The sequence below is a fragment of the Mytilus californianus genome, unplaced genomic scaffold (genome assembly GCF_021869535.1).
Source record: "Mytilus californianus isolate M0D057914Y unplaced genomic scaffold, xbMytCali1.0.p SCAF_13, whole genome shotgun sequence".
In the NCBI taxonomy this organism is placed as follows: Eukaryota; Metazoa; Mollusca; class Bivalvia; order Mytilida; family Mytilidae; genus Mytilus; species Mytilus californianus.
The window spans coordinates 45,866,463-45,892,460 of NW_026262615.1; the positions used below are offsets into that span (position 1 = coordinate 45,866,463).

At 33.5% G+C, this 25,998-nt stretch overlaps 1 protein-coding gene and 2 pseudogenes across 1 annotated transcript; 1 reads left to right on the forward strand and 2 right to left on the reverse strand.

Annotated features, from left to right (window-relative positions):
- The window catches only part of LOC127723759 (uncharacterized), a 148,785-nt pseudogene that overhangs the window by 39,542 nt on the left and 83,245 nt on the right, over window positions 1–25,998 (reverse strand).
- Window positions 667–9,283, forward strand: LOC127723755 (serine/threonine-protein phosphatase 6 regulatory ankyrin repeat subunit A-like). Its single transcript, XM_052230507.1, has 2 exons — window positions 667–705; window positions 2,445–9,283. The coding sequence occupies exon 2, from the start codon at window positions 2,585–2,587 to the stop codon at window positions 6,740–6,742; it is 4,158 nt and encodes a 1,385-aa protein (XP_052086467.1). The 5' UTR covers window positions 667–705; window positions 2,445–2,584; the 3' UTR covers window positions 6,743–9,283.
- Window positions 17,009–20,196, reverse strand: LOC127723957 (uncharacterized; annotated as a pseudogene).

The window sequence follows — 25,998 nt, forward strand, 5'->3', positions numbered from 1 at the left end:
ATGTGGTTTGAGTTCCAATGAGACAACTCTCCATCCAAGTCACAATTTGTAAAAGTAAGACTTATATATCGATTGATGTATGTAAAGCGAGAGATGATTGTCCTTTGAACGCACTTTCGCTCATCTTAAGTAAGGCCAATTCGATTATGACTTTGTCATTCTCTCTTTTGCCTAGAAAGGAATCAGGAGCATGTTAGTGTATAGAACAAGCTAAATACAATTTTAACAATAATTTTTTATTACAAAAATAACTGCACGTTTCCTTAAAACTTCCCGGTATATATTTCGACTTCCCTAACTATTCTTTGAAGTACAATGGATTTGATCCAGTCTCTTAAATCTTGCACATTGTTCACTCTTATCTATTAATTTTGTCATATTTACTAGTCATATAAGTATCAATAAATATTGGTATGTTCAGACAAAGGATACATACATTTTTTTTCTGTCAATACTATATGATAAATGGAGTAACAATCACCTGCAAAGTGTTGCATACATGTATTAAGAGATAGTTAATATAAAGAGGCGTGCTTTTCTTTGTTTATCTAATAGCCTTGTAAGGGGCTACATTCTAATTCCTGGTGCCAACAACACTATTTTTTGTATTATATGTTGACATTTTATGTAGCTGACAGAATTCTCTTGTTTTCCAGACAGTGGCTATTCAAGGGCAGACCTTATTGGAATATACATCCTTATACGGTGTGTTTAATTGTACGATAAACAACTTAATAGCTGAATTTCTGTATAGGGTTAATAAAAACTTAATTCCCAAAAAACAGAGTCACGAAGAGCTAGCTAGAACAAAAAGAAGAGAAACCATAAGCATAAAAGCATTAAAAACATCCCCTAAAAAGGACAAGGTACAATGAAAATTTCTTTAAAGTGGAATACAATTTGAACAACATAACTTCTCTTTTCCCGTTATCAATGAGGGAACATATACAAATACTGATTTTTTGCTCTCTTGTTTGGTTACGTATGCTACAAAAGACAAGTGTTGTATATGTGTTATATAATGCAATGTTAACATAAAACTCATATCTGAAATGAACACCACAAATTTACCAAATAACAACAGCACAGGATTTTTCAGAGGGGATAAAAATGTCTACGTTTCAAATATTTTTTTCTAATATGTAATCAGTGCAAATGTATTGTCTATCGCTAATAGTCATAGAAATGCGATAACAAATGAAATAAAGAGGTTATACCAAAGGGTCAATTGTATCCTTTATACAAAACAAAAACTTAAAAGAAAGGTAATACCAAAGTTTAGAAACGATGAACACACAGTCCAAGCCACTCGTAAAACCCGAAAAAAACGTGAATGACATAAGGTGCTTCGAAAGGGTATGTATAACATACATTATCACTTAATGTTAATGTTAGATGTTAGAGAAATAGATGAGCTTTAAGCAAATAAGTAAGTGTAATAATCATTTTTTAAGAACAGTCTTTCTTTCTTCAACATTTCCCTAATATTTTACAAAATAAACAAGAGTTGAAATAAATTGCTATAGCGAAATATCTATAAAAAAACAATATCCGACGGTTTTCCATGAGACATATTGCTTTCAATGCTAGCATTTATGATGATTTAGATATTAAACTAAATAGGTAAATATCAGTGTTGTATATATAAAAAAGAAGATGTGGTATGATTGCCAATGAGACAACTCTTCACAAGAGACCAAATGACACAGAAATTAACAACTATAGGTCACCGTACGACCTTCAACAAAGCCCATACCGCATAGTCAGCTATAAAAGGCCCCGAAATGACAAATGAAAATCAATTCAAACATGTTAGCGAGCTCCCAACCCTCTCCCTAACATGGGACAGTGGTGTAACAGTACAACATAAGAACGAACTATAAAAATCAGTTGAAAAAGGCTTAACTCATCAGGTGGTTACAAATAGAAATACATCTAACAAAAACACAGAGTGGACGTAGCCGGGTACTTGTACATCCCAACAAACAAAAAAACACTAAGTACAGATCTGAGAGTATTCGCAGTTACTGACAGCTAGTTCAAAGCCAATAACAACTAATAAAACAAATCTTGTATCTAAGACTAAATTATCAATCATTACACATCCAACATCCAATGGATTTAGTGTAAAGACGTCATCAACAGTCAAAGAAAAACATGACGTTGTGCAGTGCCAAGATACAGGTATCGAGAGATTGTAGATCCATGAAAGTGCATATGTATATAACAATATTATTTAGTTTGCTTTTAATTTACTGATAACAAAATCAACATTAATAACAATAAAAACAATAATCAAAGATCTAATTACAGTGTTGAATTGGTAACCATGCAACGTGAAAAGGGCGACATGCAATAGATAAATTATACGATCAAACGTTGTTTGTTTCACTGATTTTGGTTGATTTAGTTAACATGTCCGATAAAATATAATTGTTTTGTAGATGCTGATATACCAGAAATTGAACGATGGCAGAAGAGAAGCAAAGATTTTATTAAAACTGACAGATTAACAGATATATTAGAAATCTTAGAAGATAAGCATTGTGTACTGTTGTCTGGAGTATCCGGAACGGGAAAGACAATGACTGCACAGAATATAGCATTGCATTTATTTCATGAAAATGGGTATAGAATAGTACCGTGCAATAATGTAAAAGATATCAAAAAGCGATTTAAATATAATGTTCGTCAGGTTTTTTTCGTAGATGATATATGTGGAAAATACACAGCAAATATCAATTATATTGAGAATTGGATGAAAATTGAAGAATTTGTCACCTACATTTTAGATAAGGGCAATACAAAAGTATTAGCCACTTGTCGTACTGAAATCTTCAAAGAAGAAAACGTAAAACAAGCAATTAAATCATTCCAGAAACCATATGATTTAACAACAAATTATTCAACTGCAGATAAATTAAAAATAGCACGAAAATATGTAAAAGAGGATGACAAAATATTGACAGATATTGTGATGAAATATGAATTTTCGCCATTAATGTGTTGTTTGTACTCTCAGCATGACCACTTTGATGTCAGTGAGTTTCTAAATAGTCCATACAAAACGTTTTCTGATGAATGGGATACACTGAAAACTTTTGACAAAGAGAAGTTCTGTGTTTTATTACTATGTGTTATATACTACGGCACAATTAATGAAGCTGTATTTGATGTAACAAACGAGTTTGACAAAGAAGAAAAAAGAAAGTTAAAAGTCATTTTTGAATGTTGCAAATTAGGCCGTGACACTTCTCGGTCTGCAATTAAAGACAAACTGAATGCATGTGTTGATACTTACTTTATAAAAGTAGACAAAGAGTACAAAGTTATACACGATAAAATGTTAGACTTTCTGTGTTTCTACTTTGGCAACACGTTATTGACACCGATTCTCAAACTTGCAAATGTTAAACTAATATGTGAGCGTGTACAACTAGAGTCAATACAAAAGGCACATGGTGGTTTTACAATACTTATTTCGGTAAAGGACGAACAAAAGTACATTGATAGGCTTATAGCGGACCTTAAAAAAGGAAACATACACAGTTGCTTAAACAATACTCAAATGAAATACAAAGAATACAGGACCAAGTTTATCGATGTAGTTAACAATTTGAATACGGAACTGAAAAATGACTTGGTCAACACAAAAGACGACAATGGAATTAACGCTTTCATTATATCATGTTTGCGGGGATATGAGGACATTGTGGAGTGGTTCATATCTGTTGGAGCTGATCCTGATATGCAGATTGGATTTTTCACACCCATAACAGCTGCTTGTCGAGATGGGCACCTAATGACAGTTGACGTTCTTCTTAAGAACGGAGCTTCCATAAATGAAACAAATTCATACGGTGAAACAGGCCTCTTTTGTGCTTGTTGTTGTGGTCACTATAGTTTAGTGAAATATATGTTAGGAAAAGATGTTGATATTAACATACGAAATAAATATAATTGGACACCCTTGTACGTTTCATGTTTGGCCGGTTATGAAAGCATAGTAAATATTTTGATTGCTGAAAGAGCAAATGATATGGACTTTAGCAATTCCCTTAAAGGGGCAATCCTTGGTGGCCATGACAAAATAATTGAAACACTTGTTGCAAACGACTGCGATGTTAATAGTGTCGACTTGCAAGGGAGAACATCTTTATCCATTGCTAGCGAAGAAGGCAAAACAAAGATAGTAAAGTTGCTTATTGAAAACAATGCTGATATCTTCAAGGTTGATAATGATGATAAGACACCACTACATGCTGCCTGCTGTTCAGGGAACAATGATATAGTAAAGATGTTGATCAACCGGTATTCAGATGTAAACATGCATGATGTAAAAATAGAAACACCTTTACACAAAGCGTGTAAAAAGGGATATGTGAACATCATACAAACACTTTTGGATAATGGAGCAGATATTAACAAAGTAAATAGATGTGGACACACTCCTGCAGATTTGGCAAAACAAGAAGAAAAAGTTGGGGATGAAGGCAAATTGAATACTTTGGAGGACAAAGAATTAGGCTCAACTAATGGGCTAAATATTATTATAGACCAAACAAAGAAATATCAGAAACAAATAATTGACATTACCAACAATTTGTTACAGTTTGGATCGACACCATTATATGAAGCATGTGAACGGGGAGACATTGGAACTGTCAAAGAGCTCCTCAGAAACAGAGCAATCGTTAACATGAAAACTGACAGTGGTAAACTGCCGTTAGTTGCTGCTTGTCAACAAGGCTATAGTAGTTTGATACAAATGCTACTAGACAACGGAGCAGATATACACCAAGCATTATTAAGCGCCATTCAGCTAGACTCTGGTAGAGCAGTTACAATTCTTTTAGACAGCAGTGCAGATATACACTTAAAAGGACATAAGGGCAAATCGCTCATCGCAATTGCCTGTGCACATTGTTCAATTGAGACAATACGAATTCTTTTAGAAAAAGGTGTGGATGTTGCAGAAATTAATGAAAAGGGAAACACATTGGTACACGCTGCATGCAATGACAATAGCTTTGATTTATCCATACTTGTAATAGACAAAGGTTTAGATTTTAACATACCAGACAAAGATGGAAAATATCCTCTGTTTCATTCTTTAATGAAAGGATTAGATGATTTATCAGTCTGCCTAATACACAAGTGTTGTTCTATAGCAACATCAAATGAAGATAGAAAGACAGCTGTGATTTCTGCACTAGAGAGCGGATATATGAAATTATCAAGACTGTTGGTATTAAAAGGCTATACAGATAATCTCACAAACATTGAAGAACTTATGTTATACCATTCATGTAGGCTAGGTCTGTGGGAAAAGGTTAAAAGTCTCCTGAAAAATGGAGTTGGTATTTCAAAAAAAATCAAATATGTATACACACCTTTGATATTAGCAGACATTGGCGGAAATGATGCTTTATCGGAGTATCTAGAAATTCAGGAATGCACACAAAATCGTACAAGTTATACCATTATTCCGTACAATGATAATGCAAAAAGATATATAACGGACACGCAGTTTGATAAAAGCTTTTACAGGAAACAGAATGAGTATAAATATCTGTTTAATACATGTATGAATGGAGATACAAAATTAGTAATTAATAAAGAAATGCTTGTAAGGATGAACTTAAATGTTTTCTTCATACCGACGGAAACCACTGGCACCTTTTGGTTTGCACAAACCCCTTTATGTTTAGCTATTAGGAGAGGACAAAATGAAGTTGTTGCACTGTTGTTAAAATATGGCGCAATGGTCGACTTGACTTACGAAAACATTTCAACTGATATTTCTTCGACAACCATTTCATATGGCTATACTCCATTGTTTGCAGCATGTCAGCGAAAAAATTATGAAATCGTTGATATGCTTTTAAAAAGACGAGCAGATTTAAACAAAGCATTATATGACGCATGCCGAGAAGGTTACTTAGACCCTGTTCAATTTCTTGTAAAAAAGGGAGCAAATGTAAACGCATATGCTCGGTATGGTCAAACAGTTGTGTATGCAGCTTGTATTGGAGGAAACTATTCTATAGTAAAATTCCTAATAGAAGAAGGAGCAATTGTTAGTAAGGGTGTAAGGCAAATCGATCAAATCGAGCACCTATCGTGTTTACATGTTGCATGCATTGGCGGTAATCACCATATAGTCCGACTTTTAATAGACAGAGGACTTTCCGTTCATTCAATTAGTAACTTCAAGAGACCTTTATTGCATACAGCGTGTATAGAAGGAAACTATGAAATTGTCAAAATGCTTATTGATAAAGGTGTTGATATTAATGTCTCTAACGCGAATGGCTGTACAGCTCTAATGACATGTGTAATCAAACAAGAATATCATTGCTGCGATAATTTTAACTATTTTACAATTACAGATAAACCTAATGATAATCCGTATCCATTCGAAAAAAAGTCTTTACATCACCCAGAACACAAACTTCTTACCGATAAACACTATAAAGTGATTCAACAACTAATAGAAAAGGGGGCAAATATCGATCAGAATGATTTAAAAGGCAGATCAGTATTGTTTTATGCTAGTGAAATTGGAGAAATCAAATTAGTAAAAATGTTGCTTAGCAAAGGAGCTGATATGAAGTTGAGAACAAATAATGGAAACACGCCTATTTCAATAGCACGGACGAATAGACATATGTCAGTTGTGAATGTTTTAAAAGAAAGCAAACAAGAAGAATTGCCTTCTAGACGCTGCACATTTCTTTGACATTATAGTGAATGTTAAACGTATCGTATTATTGAATTGTGATCTATAACAAAATTCACTTTAAATGGACATCTATGAGAAAACCATGCAGATGGCGCTCCATGCAAGGTTGTTTGATTTTGATGAAACTTTGCTTAAATGATCAGGTTGACTTCATATGAAAGTCCTGCAAGTTTGATGCCATTACATCAATGGTATCCATGATAACGTTAGGAATTTGTGATTTTCTCTTGTTCATATGTAGATGATCCTACTGAAATGCAGAGACTTCATAGATTTCTCAAATAGTAATAAAGACTATAAGGCTGTTGTCTGCTCTATGGTCGGGTTGTTGTCTCTTTGACACATTCCCCATTTTCATTCTCAATTTTATAATACTTCTGAGTGTTTAAATACTTTTATAGCACAGATAGCATGTGTATGAAGTATAAATCACATATTTTCAATACACATAATGATATATGTAGAAAATAGGGGGTGGCCAAACACATTAAATGATTGAAAATACGACCTTTTCATCCAGTCGCACTAAAACAGACACTACAGCCCAAAAGACGCTTTAATTAATCCTAATTTTTTTAAGTGCATTACATTCCCTTTGGTTCAAAATATTTTAAAGGGAATTCGGTTTCAAATTAATTTTATAGAATAAATTGGTCATTTAGACAGCCCCCCTCCCCCTTTTTTGTTGTATTTACGCACTAAGATTAAGGAAAACCTCATATTTCCATGAAATAAAGCATTATAAAATAAGGAGTTGAATTTTACAGATTATTACTTCAAAGTAGGTAACTTAAGTTGAAAATTTTGATTTTTAGGTCACAAATAAATGATCATTAGGCTAAAAAAAAGGGGGAGCTGCACAAAGACCATTTTTTGGGTCAATTTTTTTATTCAAAATTCCTATAGTAAACTTATCTCTTTAACTGTTTAGAGTAAAATCAATTAATTTCTAACTAGAGATCTTTGCAACTTGCAGAAAAACTCAAGTTTAAGTCTGGTTTTTCAAAAATCTTTAGAAATTCAATTTCAAGTTTAACATATTGAAAAATCCAAAGTATCGGACTACAGAAGTTAAGTGTCTGAAAGGTAAAAAAATTTTAACACATGTTGCAACTTTATTCTTGCTTACTGGTTACCATAGTAGTCAATTTGTTCATTATTACCTGAGAGAGTGTTGAAAAATATTAATTGTCTATGGTACAAAGGGAGATAATCCAGTAAGATGCATTTTTAAAATCTTTAAAATCTTAAAATTACATATTTTTTAAACTTACAAACTCTCAGTCCATTTAAAATATAAACATATCTCTACTTGGTTTGAATCAGTGACAGAGCTTATAATGCATTTTACAATATATGATTAGTTTGCTCTTGTTTTAGTTATATAATTCTTCTCGCAAAATGTCTCAATTTACAATTTCTTAATTCTTTAGAGAATTAATGAATTTTTAAATATCAATCTGTACAAATGTAAATTTTACTTCTGTTAAAGCATTTTTATATAAAACAACGTATGTTAAACTAACTATCACAATAGAGGCCATAAATGATAATTTTCATGGTACAAAGGGAGATAATCCAATAAAAAATGCATTTTCAAAAATCTTCAAAAAAATTAAAAAAAATTCTTCAATTAAGTGTTCTGCTCTGGGCACATCAAAAAGACTGCAAGATGGTAAGTTCTGAAACAATACAAGAGACCACCAATGTAAGCTGCTGAATAAAATTGTAATCAAAATTAAAACTGCATCAACTAAAAATTAGAATGATGATTGTAAACGAGACAACTTTACAACAGAGTCAAAATAACATGGATTGAAGCAATTAATTTGAATTAAAGGTCATCGTACGACCTTCAACAGTGTACAAAACCCATACCACATAGTAAGTGTGAATGCATAACAATGACAAAATATGGTCTAACAATTCAGACCAAAAATTAGACATAAGAAACATCATCATATAACAATTTCTACATAACTAGCTCCTGACTAGATTTTAACTATTGACATTAATCTTAATAAATGTAAGCATTTAAAATATAGGTTACAGTGACCAGCTTTTGCCTTGATGCTGATATACATGTACTTACTGTATGCAAGATGCATGCATATACAATTTTGCATGCAGTTTTAAATGATCTTGAATGTATAACTGAAGTCAGTTAAGTGTGAAATGTAGGTCAAACTTCATATTTTAAAGAATGGACTTTCCCAACATGTATGTGTATTTGGATGTTCCTGGCCCTTATGATTTTTACTTTGATGTAAGCCTTTAATATTAAATCTTTGTTAAACAACCTGATTACATTGCAAGCATAAGATTAAAATACATCAAAGTTTATATTAATATTGAGTTAATTAATCATGACTTAGCAGCTAACAAGACACCAATTGTTGCATTAGTTTTAAAAGGAATTTATAGTAGTAATAAATTGTTTCTTTACTGTCTGATAAATATTTACATAACTATGAATTAGATCAATAAAACTAATCGGTCAATCCAGTAACAATTTCTGATAAAACATTATTGTGTTCATTTGCAATTAGATAGCTAAGTACATTTTGAAGATCTTCATCATCTTCTTGATTGTTTTCTATTTTGACAACCTCTACGGTCCGTGTATATTTGCGTCCATTCGTTTTTCATTTTGAAATATCAAAAACAAAAAACAAAAAACGAGAGTGTTTTCATTTTTCGTTTTTGATTTCTCTAAAACCAAAACGGAAAACGAAAGTGTTTTCATTTTTTGTTTTTTATTTCTCTAAAACCAAAATGAAAATCAAAAGTGTTTCCGTTTCTCGTTTTTGATTTCACTAAACAAGAATTTTGTATTCAATTTTAATTATTTCTCGTTTTATAATGTACAATGTTTTCCTTTCTTGTTTTACAATCATTGATAGTAAATAATGCCAATGTAAACACCCCGGCGTTCTTTCAACATAATGTAGACAAAATAGACCGCCTGACTTATGAATTGAACTACGGTGATAAATGAATCAAAGCCTTTCAAATTACTTTGTTTATATCTTCAATAAAAAAAAAATTATTATATTTAAATATTAAACGAATCATAAATTTAAATTGTACAATATAATATTATATATAGATGGTACAAATAAATAGATTGATTACAACATCACATTAACAAGGGAGGTTACTACTTTTAAAAACTTTAATATAAGAAAACTACCCCGGTCGTTAAAGTATACATGCACAGTCACTGTGGTTATCAGATCTTTAATCGAAAATAATGTCGACGGATGCAAAAGACTTTATCAATCTGAACAATAAGGGTGCGTGATCTTTACTTTTAAATTTAGAAAGGTTGATCTCAGATGATTAGAATTCATAACCAAGGTCCATTATACGAACATGCTGGACGATAATGTGTTTTGCTTGATCAATTGATTGAAAAACAAATTTCCGCAATTTCACATTTCAAACCGGGATTAGCATTCAATCATTTTGCCATTCGGAGCCTACTCGGTATTAGTTTTGCTTATTTTTAAAAGCTATATGGTGACCTTAACTAGAGCCTGGGTGTGGACGGGGGTTTACGGAATAGAGAATAGTGGGCAAAAAATATAAATAATAGAGACAATGGACCAAGAAATAAAAAAAAAATAGAATAATGAGGTGTTAAAATATAAAAAGAATAGAATAATTGGCAAAAAGTATAAAGAAATAAACTTGATAAAGAATAGAGAAAAATGGCCTGAAACACTGATTAAAGAATAGAGAAAAATGGAATAGAATATCAAAGAATACAGAAATGAAGAAATACGCATCCAGACCTTCATACTAGTTGCCTAAACCAACGTTATTTTGTCTCCGGTAGATTGTTATTGGTTTTCATACGTTTTCTTTTTATTTCTATGCCTATCAATTAAGACATTAGCTTTCATAATTTGCCAGCTTATTACATTATAAAAAAAGACTAAGCCGAACATCACTCTGGATTTTTTCTCAAGTAGACCTCAGCTACCCACCCTACCACACCATTACCGAAAAGTTAATAAAAAAAATCTACGGCAATACATTTGTCCGCACTAGGTGCAAAGGGAAGCTGGGTACCTGAGGTCTTCTGGAGAAAAAATCCATGGTGAAGAATAAAGCAAAACATTGTAAACCACATAGCCAAGTGTGTGGCTGTTGTTTTCAGGGTGTGAATGGTTCTTTTCCTCGTTGAAGACCCTCCAGATACTTTCAAGATGAAGAACAGGAATAAAAGCCCTGTTCATTGATAATTTGTATTTTGTCTATGTATTGTGTGCGATTTTGTCCCATGCACATCTCTTTATTTTCTGTTTAAGGGCCTAAACACGGCACAATGCAAGTTAAGCCCTTCAATATTAAAGGTCATATGTTACGTCATGGTTTCGGATAAGAGTGAATTTGGTACCTATTAAAACGTTTAAACCCGCTGCATTTGTTTGCACCTGTTCTTAGTCAGGAACCTGATGTTCAGTAGTTGCTGTTTGTTGATGTGGTTCATAAGTGTTCTCGTTTCTTGTTTATTATATAGATTATACCGTTGCATAGTTTTCCCGTTTGAATGGTTTTGCACTGGTCATTTTGGGGCCCTTTGTAGCTTGCTGTTCGGTGTGAGCCAATGCTCCGTGTTGAAGATCGTACTTTGACCTATAATGGTTTTTCTTTTACAAATTGTGACTTGGATGGAGAAATGTCTCATTGGCACTCATACCACATCTTCTTATATCTATATATGGTCTTTTTAAGTGAATTGGGAGATTGGAATTTATAGCTTTAATCTCACCCATGTCAGCTTTTTATTTGTATTTACAGATAAGAGAGCTAGTTTTGTATTCTTTAATATACTGTAACAGTTTAATTTTCAATGAAAAAAGGACAGTTTTTTCTATGTCTGGTAGCATCGTATCATATCTGGACATCGGCTGTTGTCTGCTCTTTGGTCGGGTTGTTGTCTCTTTGACATATTTCCCATTTCCATTGTCAATTTTATTATCGGTAGGCATTTAAAATCGCCAAACCATACACGACCGTTCATTAGTCATCGTAGATCTATTCCAAGTTTTAATAAGTCTACACAAAGCAGAAAAGGAACTTTTACAACAAGGAATATTACACAACTGAAGCCATAGTCATAAAGATCGATTGACTGATTGGTGTTCCTTGAACGTCGCCGCAGAACATAAAATTATTACCTGATCTTCATTCTCAACATCTTCAATCTCTATTGTTCCCAAGGAAGCAACCATTTGATTCTCTGGGGTGGGGCAGGGATTTGTACCCGAAGTCAATAATTTTTTTTAACCCAGACTGAAAAACATGCCTTTATCCATGGCCACACACAAACACAATAATATTTTCAAGATTTATTAAAAAAAAAATTTTTTTACACTTTTATTTTTTTATGTTGTTTTGAAATATTAATTTGACTTGAATTTATACGAATTTACTAAATATACATGTTTATACCAAGCCAAGTCCGTTTATATCTTGTTTCTCGCTTGACTATACAAAAGGCCAGGAAAGCTTTGGCCATCATTTGTCGTCTTTGATAGATATGGTTGACTGATAAGCTGTCTATATAAAGTAATGGGCCAATGGCATGAAGACATCACCAAATCACCATATACAATACACAAAAAGACACCTAGAGCTTACCATATGGTCTTTAACTACCAACCAACAGGCAGTAAGCTCTGGTTGGCCTTAAACACAAATCCAAGGGCACAGCAAAATGAGAAAATATCCAATTAAAACTGGGTGACCTGGGAGGAAAACATTGGAACTTTCCTAAGAAATACAAATTTCATCCACCCCTCCCCCCTCAACATTTTAATAAGGAGATGTGGTATGATTGCCAATGTGACAACTATCTCAAAAGTTCAAATGAAGTGGATGTAAGCAATTATATATAGGCAACCGTACAACCTTCAACAATGAGAAAAAACCAGTAGGGTATAGTCGGCTATGAAAGGCTCTGACATGAAAAATATGAAACAGTTCAGTTGAGAAAAAACGGCCTAATTTATAAAACAATAAAACGAAAAACAAATATGACATTTATACATCCTTAACAAACAAAAAAGGACACAAAGTACAGATCTGAGAGTAATCGCAGTACTGACAGCTAGTTTAAAGCCAATAACAACTAATACAAAAATCATGTATCTTAGACTAAAATATCAATCAGTACATATCCAACATCCAATGGATTTAGTGTAAAGACGTCATTAACAGTCAGAGAAAGACACGACATTGTGCAATGCAAAATCATAGGTATCGACAGATTATAGTACCTTGATGTGTATAACAATAATATGTAGTATAATTTTAAGTTACTGATAACAAAATTAATATTTATACCAATAAAAACAATATTCAAAGATCTATTTACAGTGTTCAATTGGTAACCTTTTAAAATAAGTTTATTTAAAGGATTGATAAGTTTACCCTGATCGTTTTTAGTTTACATGCATACAATTTCTATTTATACTATTATTGATAAATACAATATTGCAGAAGTAGTGGCAATAGATCTACAAGTGAGGGAAGTTGTTTGTGACTTCAGGGAACTTTGTTTGGATATGCCTGTTATGATCTAATTGAGATTTACAAGACCTTCATTCAATTTCAGCACATTTTGTGAATGTATGTTCCATTTATAGGCATTATGTTTTTCGGTCTGTGCGTCCGTTTGTTCTTCCGTTCATCCGTCTGTTCCGCTTCAGGTTAATGTTTTTAGTCAAAGTAGTATTTGATGAAGTCCAATCAACTTGAAACTCAGTACACATGTTCCATATGATATGATATTTCTAATTTTAATGCCAAATTAGAGGTCTGACCGCAATTTACGGTCCACTGGACATAGAAAATGATAGTGCGAGTGGGGCATTCGTGTACTATGGACACATTCTTGTTCAAATCCTTTATTAAAGAAGTTAGTAAATTTACTTCAGATAAAAATACTAAATTAGACGAACCAATCTAATTAAAAGATATATCTCTGATTTCGTTATACTTATATAACTTTTTTGTATGAATTTAAATAAGATTACTGGACAAACGCGTTCAATCTTCGGACTTAATTCTTAACAATTTTACCGAGCAGAGCGAGGCGAAAAAAAATAACGTCTTTCAAGCCAAATTTTATATGTATGCTATACACACAAATTTATTGTTTAAACTTGGTAATCAATTTATCTAAAATACAATACTAGATAATCAAATAATCATGAAATATTTGGTCTAGTAAGTAAATAATCACTAAAAAAAAACGGCCAAGTAATCACATAATCAAAAACCCCATGAGGAATCATTAAAGATGACATATTTTTGTATTAATATTGATTCACTTATATGGTCTTTGCATCGGAAATAAACTAATTAATTCTAAAACCAGTTGTTGGCATAATACGGGTCATTTTCTTCACATTGACATAATTTACTAAACGTTTATTGAAACCTGTAATGTGAAGACGTGAATGAAAATGCGGAGTTTGTGAGACCAGGTTTAAGCAAGCAGCCACTCGCTAGCAGCCACTTCGCTAGCAGATGTTTATATAAACCCAAATGTTGCATAAGATTCAAACGTACTTCAAATGTTTTATTAATATGTAACCACTATATTATCAGTTTTTAATATATAATTAAGCAGTCAAAGACACTATTCAATGAATTTCAAAATTTCATTTCTTGTTCATTAATTATATAAATACAATAGAAATCGCTTTCAATACATCACACAGCGTGCTGCACGCTTTACATTTCAAATAGTCAACACTTTTGAGTGTATATAGAATCGTAAATAATTATGAAATTATTTAAATGTTGGCAAAATTGCACTATTGTGTGAAATAGCTTTCCATATTCTCGGCATCCTGTCAAATAGTTCATAAAAAGTAACAATTGTTCTGCATTAGAAGAAAAAAAAGTTGCACTCGTGCTTTAACTTTTTTTTTTTGCCACACAAAACTGTTTTGACAAAACATTCTATTTCTGAAACAGTAGATTTCGCTTACTTATGATTGGACGAAAGGTTTATTTTTGGTACTCAAAGTATGGTGGCCAAGGAAATTATTTATTAGCTTTAAAAAAATAATCCGTGCTATACCCAAACTGGGAATTTTAATCAAGTAGGCGCTAGGTCTCTAGCTTACGTTTGCACCTAGTGCGGAAAAAAGTATTGCCATAGAATTTTTGTTTGTTAACTTTTCGGTAAGGGTTGGGTAGGGTATCTGACCTCAACTTTGGACCTACTTTAGAAAAAAAAACTAAGCCGAAAAATACCCTGTGTTTTTTCTACTGTAGACCTCAGCTACTAAGCTTCCCTTCGCAGACAAAAGTATTGCCTTAGAATTTGTTTTTATTAAATTTTTTTGTGGGGTTGGGTGTCCGCGGACCCCAACTTTGGACCTACTTAAAAAAAAAAACTAAGACGAATAACACCCTTGGTTTTTTCCTCCAGTAGACCTCAGCTACCCAACTTCCCTTTGCACCTAGTATTGCCGTAGATTTTTTTTAATAACTTTTCGGTAATGGTGTGGTAGGGTAGGTACATGTAGCTGAGGTCCACTTGAGAAAAATCCAGAGTGATGTTCGGCTTAGTCTTTTTTTATAATGTAATAAGCTGGCAAATTATGAAAGCTCATGTCTTAATTGATAGGCATAGAAATAAAAAGAAAACGTATGATAACCAATAACAATCTACCGGAGACAAAATAACGTTGGTTTAGGCAACTAGGATGATGGTCTGGATACGGGGTTCTTCATTTCTGTATTCTTTGATATTCTATTCTATTTTTCTCTATTCTTTAATCAGTGTTTCAGGCCATTCTTCTCTATTCTTTATCATGTTTATTTCTTTATACTTTTTTGCCAATTATTCTATTCTTTTTATATTTTAACACCTCATTATTCTATTTTTTTTTATTTCTTGGTCCATTGTCTCTATTATTCATATTTTTTGCCCACTATTCTCTATTCCGTAAACCCCCGTCCACACCCAGGCTCTAGTTAAGGTCACCATATAGCTTTTAAAAATAAGCAAAACTAATACCGAGTAGGCTCCGAATGGCAAAATGATTGAATGCTAATCCCGGTTTGAATTGTGAAATTGCGGAAATTTGTTTTTCAATCAATTGATCAAGCAAAACACATTATCGTCCTGAATGTTCGTATACAGGGGCTGATCCAGTATTTTGGAAAGGGGGGAGGGGGCAAAGTATGAAAAGGTTGCCGAGCGGAGCGAGGCGAAAATGTTTTTGGACATTTTTTTGGCTAAAAAACATAAAATATGTGTAAAATGCACTTTTTTAACGGTTCCTGACGTGGGGCATGTATATTTTATAGTTAAAGTGTAAGGGTTGGACATTTTTGATGCCGTATTCTCCCCATTAATTGTCTATTATAAAATGATTGGATGGATCCAAAGCTATGTACTAATATATTTGATGTGGGACTTGTCAGTAAAAAATTGACATGGAAAATTCTCGTTTGTTGTATGTTTAGTTAGCATTACCTCACGGATTTCTTGTTGTAAACAAGATATACGCCGGGCTATTCAATGAAATTTACAATACGACCGACACGAGTTAAGAAAGACAAACACGCAATTTTTATCAAAATGTTTGGTTGAAATGTTTCACCCAACAAAGGAAGTGAGGGGTTCCAAATCAACCAAAGGCTACGAATGAGTCTGAAATGACAACGAATTTATGAATGACGGTCGACAAATGGAGACATAAAGGCCACACCCAGCAGGCAGGTTGCAGTCGGGCCTTGAAAAAAGTATTCATTTTATCAGTTCGACGAAACAGACGGTCCGGTCAGATATGGGATTTACATGCAAACCCCCAGCCCCAAATAAATTACGCCCGTTTATTTATTCATCATGTTCATTTAATGCTAAATAATTCTGTTGGAAATTTTTGTTTCTAATAGCAAAAAAGTGGACAAGATTATTGTTTTCAATCCAGATACGGCCAGAATTTTTGTTTAAGGCAAAAATCAGGGTCAGAATTTTTTCTCTCAAATATCTCAGACTGCCCCCTCAAATCAAATGGTCCGTACCTTAGACTTTAAATCTATCTAGAGCTTATTGACTGGGGATCAGTATTCAGCTATGTTATTAATAGGCTGGGCGTGTGGGGTTAAACATGTTTTCGTGGGTAAATAATATTGCTGTGGAACTTTTTTTTCATTAGAGTGTAATAGAGTATTACATTCTGTTTGGTGGAGTTGTGAAATAGAAGTCAATAAATACGTTCTTGCTCAATCCGTTGTCGCTTTGAAGATGTCATGCTTGTCATCCTCAGCCTAAGCAATGTGTAACTGTAATTTGAATTTCAAAATGACTGAGTGACGTTTTTTCGACGCACAGGTCAACTCCACCGTAGCGAATCACATGATTTTGACATAATCAATAATATATTACAGTAAATACGAGCGAAACATATCTTTATAAGTAAAGAATTGTCGCCGATAAAAATTAAATACGCGGGAAATGGCAACGTTCACGAAGTCTAGTCTGATTAATCATTTTACAAAAAAAAAAAAAAAAGTGCAAACAAAAGGGTACGCCCTCTACGCCCCCCTCTGGATCCGCCACTGGACTATAATGGACCTTGGTCATGAATTCTAATCATCTGAGATCAACCTTTCTAAATTTAAAAGTAAAGATCACGCACCCTTATTGTTCAGATTGATAAAGTCTTTTGCATCCGTCGACATAATCTTCGATTAAAGATCTGATAACCACAGTGACTGTGCATGTATACTTTAACGACCGGGGAAGTTTTCTTATAAGTTTTTTAAAGTAGTAACCTCCCTTGTTAATGTGATGTTGTAATCAATCTATTTATATGTACCATCTTATATTGTAAAATTTAAATTTATGATTCGTTTAATATTCAAATATAATAATTTATTTTTTATTAAAGATATAAACAAGGTAATTTGAAAGGCTTTGATTCATTTATCACCGTAGTTCAATTCATAAGTCAGGCGGTCTATTTTGTCTACATTATGTTGAAAGAACACCGGGGTGTTTACATTGACATTATTTACTATCAATGACTGTGAAACAAGAAAGGAAAACATTGTACATTATAAAACGAGAAATAATTAAAATTGAATACAAAATTCTTGTTTAGTGAAATCTAAAACGAGAAACGGAAACACTTTTGATTTTCATTTTGGTTTTAGAGAAATCAAAAACAAAAAATGAAAACACTTTCGTTTTCCGTTTTGGTTTTAGAGAAATCAAAAACGAAAAATGAAAACACTTTTGTTTTTCGTTTTGGTTTTTGAGAAATCAAAAACGAAAAATGAAAACACTCTCGTTTTTTGTTTTTTGTTTTTGATATTTCAAAATGAAAAACGAATGGACGCAAATATACACGGACCCTCTACAGATGGGTTTTTGGACTTCTCTACTTTCTGTTTTTGATGCACAAGTTTCCAAAGAAACTTCGTATTTGTTGATGAGACAGCCACTCTGATGGTGAGAAAACTCTGTTTTCTTGTGAATCAATTTCATTTCGCATTTGATTGGAAACTGTGTATGGACTTGGTTTTTACCAGACTCTTCCCCAGCATTAAATAAAACAGTTAAATAGTCCTTAACTTTTGGAGAGAATCTCACAGCCTTTTTTCTTTTTTTCAAAGCATAACCATGCTGTTCGTTGATATTTGTTTTTGTTTGATCTTGCGATTGTTCCAAACCAACAAGAGAAATCAAAGGTTGATTCAATCTAACATCTTGGCATTTGGCAGACCAAAGCCTTTTGGAATATCTATGATATTATCTAGCTTTTCATCATCAAAAACATGTTTACCGACAGACAGGTGTCTTAGTAATTGGTCTTCTTTCTTGAACTCCAGTATGCAATTTGGATCAAAACATGGAAAAATTTGCATTATTCCTAAATGTTTTGATGGAAGCTGGTTTAGTTTCTGGTATTTTTGAATCATCAAATGTCTGTCAAGAATAATTATTTAAAAGGTTATCCTCATGAGACGTATCTAGGGGATAAGCAATGAATTATTAGCTGGGTGCAAGATATGGTTCCTTTCAATAATAAAAAAATCAAAATACCATTCTTATAGAATAACTAATCTAAGAATTCAAATCTAGAAAAAATTTCAACGAGTGACCAAACAAGACATTAATTTACAAATGTGCGTACTGCATTTGATGTTCTGCCAGTAGTCAGTGCTGATTACCTTAGCTTTATTTGGTAAAACATTTTGGAATTTTGGATCCTCATAGTGATATTAATGATATTATTTGACCCAGTTAGGCCTTTTTATTTTTTATGCTTATTTCTGCGTCACTGATGAGTCTTCTGTAGACGAAATGCGCTACTGGGTTTACAATTTTAATCCTGGTATCTATGATGAGTTTATTTAGTTGTATAATCAAATACCTCCCCTACATCATGTATATCTTTAAACAGCGATGTTTTTAAAATAAAATAAAAAATAAATGTGGATAGTGTTCACATGTGGACACAGAACACAGATGATGCCCCCGCTTGCATATCATATAGTTATAAAGGGACATAACTGAAGAAAGGTAAAAGTGGCGATACCCAAATTTGAACTTGATCTGAGTTTTGTGGTAATAAGCATTGTGTGTAAGTCTCATAACATTTGGTCGAGGATAACTTAAGTAGAGAACAGAAACTAAAAATTCAGCAATTTTTCTATATGTAAACACGCATAACTTTAGAACGGTTGTGTATAAGTTTTATAACATTTGGTTGAAACAAACTAAAGTTAGAGAACGGAAACGAAAAATTCAGCAATTTTTATGTTTATAAAGGGACATAACTCAAGAATGGTAAAAGTGTCGCCACCAAATTTCGTACTTAATCTGTATTTTGTAGTAAAAAGCATTGTGTATAAGTTTCATAACATTTGGTTGAGGCAAACTAAAGTTAAAAAACGGAAAACAAAAAACTTGTACTTGATCTTAGTTTTGTGGGAATGAATATTGTGTATAGGTTTCATAATGTTTGGTTGGGACAAACTGAAGTTACAGAATGGAAACATAAAATTTTGAAATCTTTCGATTTATAAAGGGGCATAACTCAAGCATTGTTCAGTTTTAGGCTGTCTAGAATAAGTTAGAACAATCTAGTTGATGATTGTTTGTGAATTTTACGAAGTAGCCCTATTGTCTTTGGAGGTTTTTTTCTAGATCTGTTAATTGGTACCATATTTTTTAAAGGAATACAGAATTCAATAATTCTTACCAAATTAGAATCAAATAAAGTTAACTTGTTGGAAATCCTGGTCATGTCTGTTGCTTTAACAAGTTCCCCTCCAATGCAATATGCCTTGTAAACTCTCATGCCTTCATCTTCAAACTTGAAATTGTTGAACTGTATAACTTGGAAATTTTTTATCTGGCCACATAATAAAGGTTGTGTTTCACATGATACATTTACCACTGAAATATATTTTGGATTTCATCTGTGATTTGGTACATTCTATCACAAGGTTGACATATATTGCTGTGGGTATGCTCACATCCTTTTTCTGATAATGCAAAGTACATGCAATGTTGACTGCAATCACTTTCGGCAGATAAGTGACTTCTAAATTCATTCTTCAGATGTAATTTCAAGGTTTCTAAACTTTGAATAAGATCAGATACTTTACTTGTTTGCAGGCCCTTTGTACCAAGAATTGAAACAACTTTCTTTATAGTATCAATACTTTCCATGCCATCACTTATGTAGCTGTCAAGGCCATGAAGGGATTTGAGTTGAGAGGCTGCGCAAACTTTTATGATCTTGTACTGAGTTGCTCTACATGGAGGGAGTATGGAGTTATCCTTGCAATAGTTGTTATATGCTGTAATAAGGCGAGATGCAATCATTGTTCTTATTACCTGTGGTACCTTTACAGCCAAACCTGATGACAATTTAAGGTGTCTTGATCCAAATCCAACTACTTATAGATAACATGGTGCAGATATAAATTCAATGAAATGATAAATTTTCTGTTTTGAAAGGCGTAGGCGTGTGATCTTTGGTGGAGTAACATACTGTCCTGGTCCATGAGTTGAAGCATATTTTCTAGCTGCATCAATTTTGTAAATAGTCAACCCTTCAATAAAAGTTAAAAGTTCAGATTTAAAATATTTCTCTACTATCAAAGACAAAATCTGGACTTTAGTTGTGTAATCTTCTGCCTTCTTGTAAGCAGATATGATTGTCTCTGTAACTGCATCTTTTTGTTTGGTTTCAATAGTCTTCAATTTCATGCTTTGATACACTTGAGTCATCAATTCTACACCTTGAGACGGAGCAATGTTTCACATACTATTTCAAATGCTAATCTTGCTTGACGTATATAATACATTTTTGTAGAATACTGTAGGTCTTCTAGGTTTAAGTCGGTGGTTGACGAGATTCTGGTGAATGAGAGACTGTTGCCAGACTCTTTGTGGATGGGAGAAGCTTCAGACTCAATACTCTGCTTTGGCTCCGATATCATCTAAACGGGAGGTCAGATTGGCCCGGTCTGATCAATCGGGTGGTCATATCGAGCCCTTTAGTCTCTCCTTAAATTTAGCTTTCCTTATAACCATGTTGTATTCAATATCAAATACTAGCTTTTTTAAACGAGGATAACTGAAGAAGGCGGTGACTCATAGGTCAATCAAGTAGTACGCTTTCTATTTACTTTGACAAGAATGGTGAACTTTTCCTCCTCTTATTATGGCACTACAAAACCAAAACCCTAAATCAGCTTTAATAAATTAAAAAAGAAAATGTGATGACACTGAGCCCTGTCAGGAAGATGCCAGTTGGCCCCGATTTATTGTCTTAACAGGTACTGCTGACAAACCTATTGCTACAATTTCTCCTTTTGTGATTCAAAAAAGTATCCAGGGCATTGCTGGAAATGTTAAAAATGTTTCTAAATGAGATCAGCAAATTTGTTGGTTGAATGTAACAACAAAAGTCAATCGGCAAATTTGCTGAAAATGAAAACAATAAATGGCTTTGCTGTTTCGGCTTCAGCACATGCTAGCTAAAACAGTAGCAAAGGGATCATTCGAGACAGAAGTCAATATCTGTCTGATCTGACTTCTGAAGAAATTTGTGAAGAACTTTCAAATCAAGGTGTAACTGATGTAGTAAGATTTCAAATTAAAAAGAATGACCAAATAATTAAAATAATTACTTATCTTTTAACTTTCAAAACTCCAACTCCTCCTTCGTCTTTGAGATTGGAATGCTTTGGCATCAAGGTTGACATTTACATCCCTAACCCAATTAGATGTTTTAAATGTCAAAAGTTTGGTCATGGGACCAAACAATGTCATGGTAAGCAGAAATGCTTCAAATGTTCTGGAGAAGGACACGAGGGAACAACTTGTCAACCTGATTCTTTAAAATGCTCAAATTGTGACGGATCCCATTTGTCATCTTCTCGGGACTGTCCAGTTTACATAAATGAAAAAAATATCATTAAAATTAAAACAGAAAGAAACATCAGTTACACAGAAGCTAAACAGATAGCTTCTGTTTCGAACGATTTCCAACCTACGATTTCGAAAAAGTCATCGTATGCCAGCAAAGTTAGCTGTTCATTCAGTCACGAGTCTACACAGACTCAAATGAACTGGCCCATTAATGCTGAAACGTTTACGATGTTGCCAGTTGAAATTCAACCATCTGACAGAATAATAATAACAAGAAAACCACATCCTCATAACACCAGTACACAGTCAACTCAATCTTCCATGCTGAGCTCAATGTCATCACCAAAAAAAAAAAATGAAAATAACAAATCAAATAAAAATGATGATAAAAAAAAATCAGGCGATTTGGGTAAAGGATCTATCTGGGACTGGGTTCTTCCCAAAAACGTAGGTAAATCATCTGTTCCAAAAAAATCGTCCTTCTTCTGCATCAATTGATCAATCTTCTGGTTCCTCAGCTGATGCAAGTAAAAAACTTCAAAAATTCCCTCTCCTCTTCGTTCATTGGAGCCAGATGAAGAAAGGAACACGCAAAGAAAAACTTCCCCTACGAAGTCTCCTCAGAGAAGATCACGAGGTAGGCGTCGGGGCGGAGGCACATCCGCTGGGTCTGGTCATGGAGAGCGAGGACTCTCCTCACAAAATAGATATTCCACACTTAGTGATGATTCAGCGATGGATTGCAAAAGTGATTTGGCACCTGAAAGATCACAATCTCAGGTTGATCGGAGTTAAAATGGTGGTAAACTCAATCACATTCGTGCTCCAATTAACCAATCATGACCAATATCATTCAATGGAATTACCGAGGTCTTAAAATAAACCTTCTCGAGTTAACGCGTTTAGTTCAGTCTTTCTTACCTGTTGCATTTTGTCTTCAAGAAACTCATTTGAAAGAAAGTGACAAAGTAACTTTAAAAGGATACAACATCTACAGCACCTTTTCTAAGGAAGACAAACGAGCTGCAGGTGGATCAACGTCATTCACAGTCCAACTCACTACAGATCTGCAGGCAGTTGCTATTCGTTTATCATTAGATCAAACAATTACATTATGTCCTATATATATTCCACCTAATTCAAATATAGATAAAGCTAAACTAAAAAACTTAACTGATCAATTAACTACACTTTTTATACTTATGGGAGACTTCAATGCTCACAATCCCTTGTGGGGAAGCAAGTCTTGCAATGCCAAAGGTAAAATCATTGAAGACTTTGTCTCTCAAGAGGGTTTATGTATTTTTAATGATGAATCTAATACTTATCTTCACCCTGGAAACGGTTCTTATTCTGCTATTGATATAACTACTTGTGATCCGTCTCTTCTTCTTGATTATTCATGGCGTGTCCATGATGATCTCTGTGGAAGTGATCACTTTCTAATTATTCTTGAGTATCTTTTTACTTCTGCTCAACAGAGAGTTCCTCGTTGGAAATTAGACAAGGCTGATCGTCCCTTGTTTGAATCTCTTTGTCGAACAGAACTTCAATCAAAGATGTTTGAGGCTGTACAAGATCCAATTTTAACCTTTAATACTGTTTTAACGTCTGTTGCTGACCGAACAATTCCAAAGACCTCGGCAAATCCAAAACACCCTAGCAAACCATGGTATAACGACGCTTGTGATCAAGCCATTGATGACCGTAAAAAAACTGAAAGACGGTTTGATCAACATCCTTCATAAGACAATTTAAATAATTTTCGTATTTTTCGCGCTAAGGCACGGCGGACTTGCAGGCAAGCCCGACGATCATCTTGGAAAAAAATTTGTCTCGGGGATAACATCTCGCACTCCGATGACAAAAGTTTGGAATATGATACAATATGGTAAAGATAATTAATTACCCCCTTCATGTATTAGATTTTAGTTTGGTTCAACGAAATTTATACGATATATTTGGTTTACAGTTTGATTGAGAAGAAACACCGACATAGCTAGATAATACAATTAATTATCTAATTACTACCACAATTTGATATTTATAAGTATTGTAATTTTCATTGTTATAAATGAATGTAATATCAGTATTACAAATCTAATCTTGAATCAATCCTAATCCTATCTTTTTTTTTGGGAAATATTTTTACAAATTCAAATGTGACGTCACTTTGTGTGTTTTTTTAGAATTTCAAATGTGACTTCACTTTATGCGTTGATGCTTTGGCTAACTCGGCTGTGTATTTTTATATGTTGGATTAAGTTGTTTTATGTGATGTATCCGTTTTTATTCTGTAGTTAGTCCCCACTTCGGTTTTATCATTTATATCTATTATATAGTCATTTTATAAAATTTACTGTTTGCAAACTTATAAATTATTCTTAATAATAAGGATGTTCTTGTCCCAGGCAGAAAACCCTGGCCGTGTTAGGCGCAACATTTTGGAAGTTTTGGTCCTCGGTGCTCTTCGGCTTTGTACTTGTTTTGGCTTTCAAGCTTTTTTCATCTGAGCGTCACTAGTTAGTCTTGTGTGGACGAGACGCACGTCTGGCGTATTGAATTTTAAGCCTAGTACCTTTTGTTAGCTATTATTCGTGTGTTTCTTTGTCCTATATGTTCTCCCATTTATTTGTATTGTGGTCCTGTCATGTGATGTTGTTGTTTTGGTGTTGTGTTTGTCGTTGCCATTAAAGCGGGAGGTTTGGCATGCCACAAAACCAGGTTCAACCCACCATTTTTTTCTTAAAATGTCCTGTACCAAGTCAGGAAAATGGCCATTGTTATATTATAATTCGTTTCTGTGTGTGTTACATTTTAATGTTGTGTTTTTGTTGTGTCGTTGTTCTCTTATATTTGATGCGTTTCCCTCAGTTTTAGTTTGTAACCCGAATTTGTTTTTATCTCTATCGATTTATGAGTTTCGAACAGCGGTACACTACTGTTGCCTTTATTTATACAAAAAATAAAAGGTAAAAATTCTAAAGCCACTGTTAAACATTTGAAAGACGGCAATTCTTTAATAACATCTAAAAAAGATATTGCCAACCAGCTTGGTGAAACGTTTGCGAAATCTTCTTCTTCTAACAACTACAAAGAAGATTTTAAAAAGGTTAAAGAAAAAAAAGAAAAAATTAAGTTGAACTTTAAATAAAAAAATGGTGAAAATTATAATAAACCTTTCTCTTTGAAAGAACTTAAAACATCTCTTTCTAAAGCCCATGAAACAGCTTGTGGGCCTGATAACATCCATTATCAACTGTTAAAACACTTTCCAGATTCCTCTCTGGAAGTTCTCTTGCAACTTATGAATAACATCTGGCAATCTGGTGATTTACCATCAATCTGGAAGCTTGCAACCGTCGTGCCTATTCCAAAACCAAGAAAAGATCACACGGATCCTATCAATTATCGACCAATTGCTCTTACCAGTTGTGTCTGTAAAACACTTGAACGGATGGTCAATGATCGCCTTGTTTAGTTCTTGGAATCAAATGGGCTATTAGCCAATATCCAATGTGGATTCCGACAGGGCCGCAGTACTCTTGATCATCTTGTCCGATTCGAATCATTTGTCCGTAATGGTTTTGCGAAAAATGAACATGTGGTGTCGGTTTTTTTCGATCTTGGAAAAGCCTATGAAACTACTAATTTTAGTTCTAATTTTCTCTCTAACAGACAATTTAATGTTAGAGTTAATTCAACTATGTCTGATCTGTATGATCAATAGATGGGTGTCCCTCAGGGCAGTATTTTATCTGTGACATTATTCAGTCTTAAAATTAACAGCCTTGTTGAAGTCTTAAAAAGTGATATTGAA

Excerpts from the sequence above, each read along its gene's own strand:
- LOC127723755 (XM_052230507.1), top strand. The coding sequence starts at position 2,585 with ATGACTGCACAGAATATAGCATTGCATTTATTTCATGAAAATGGGTAT.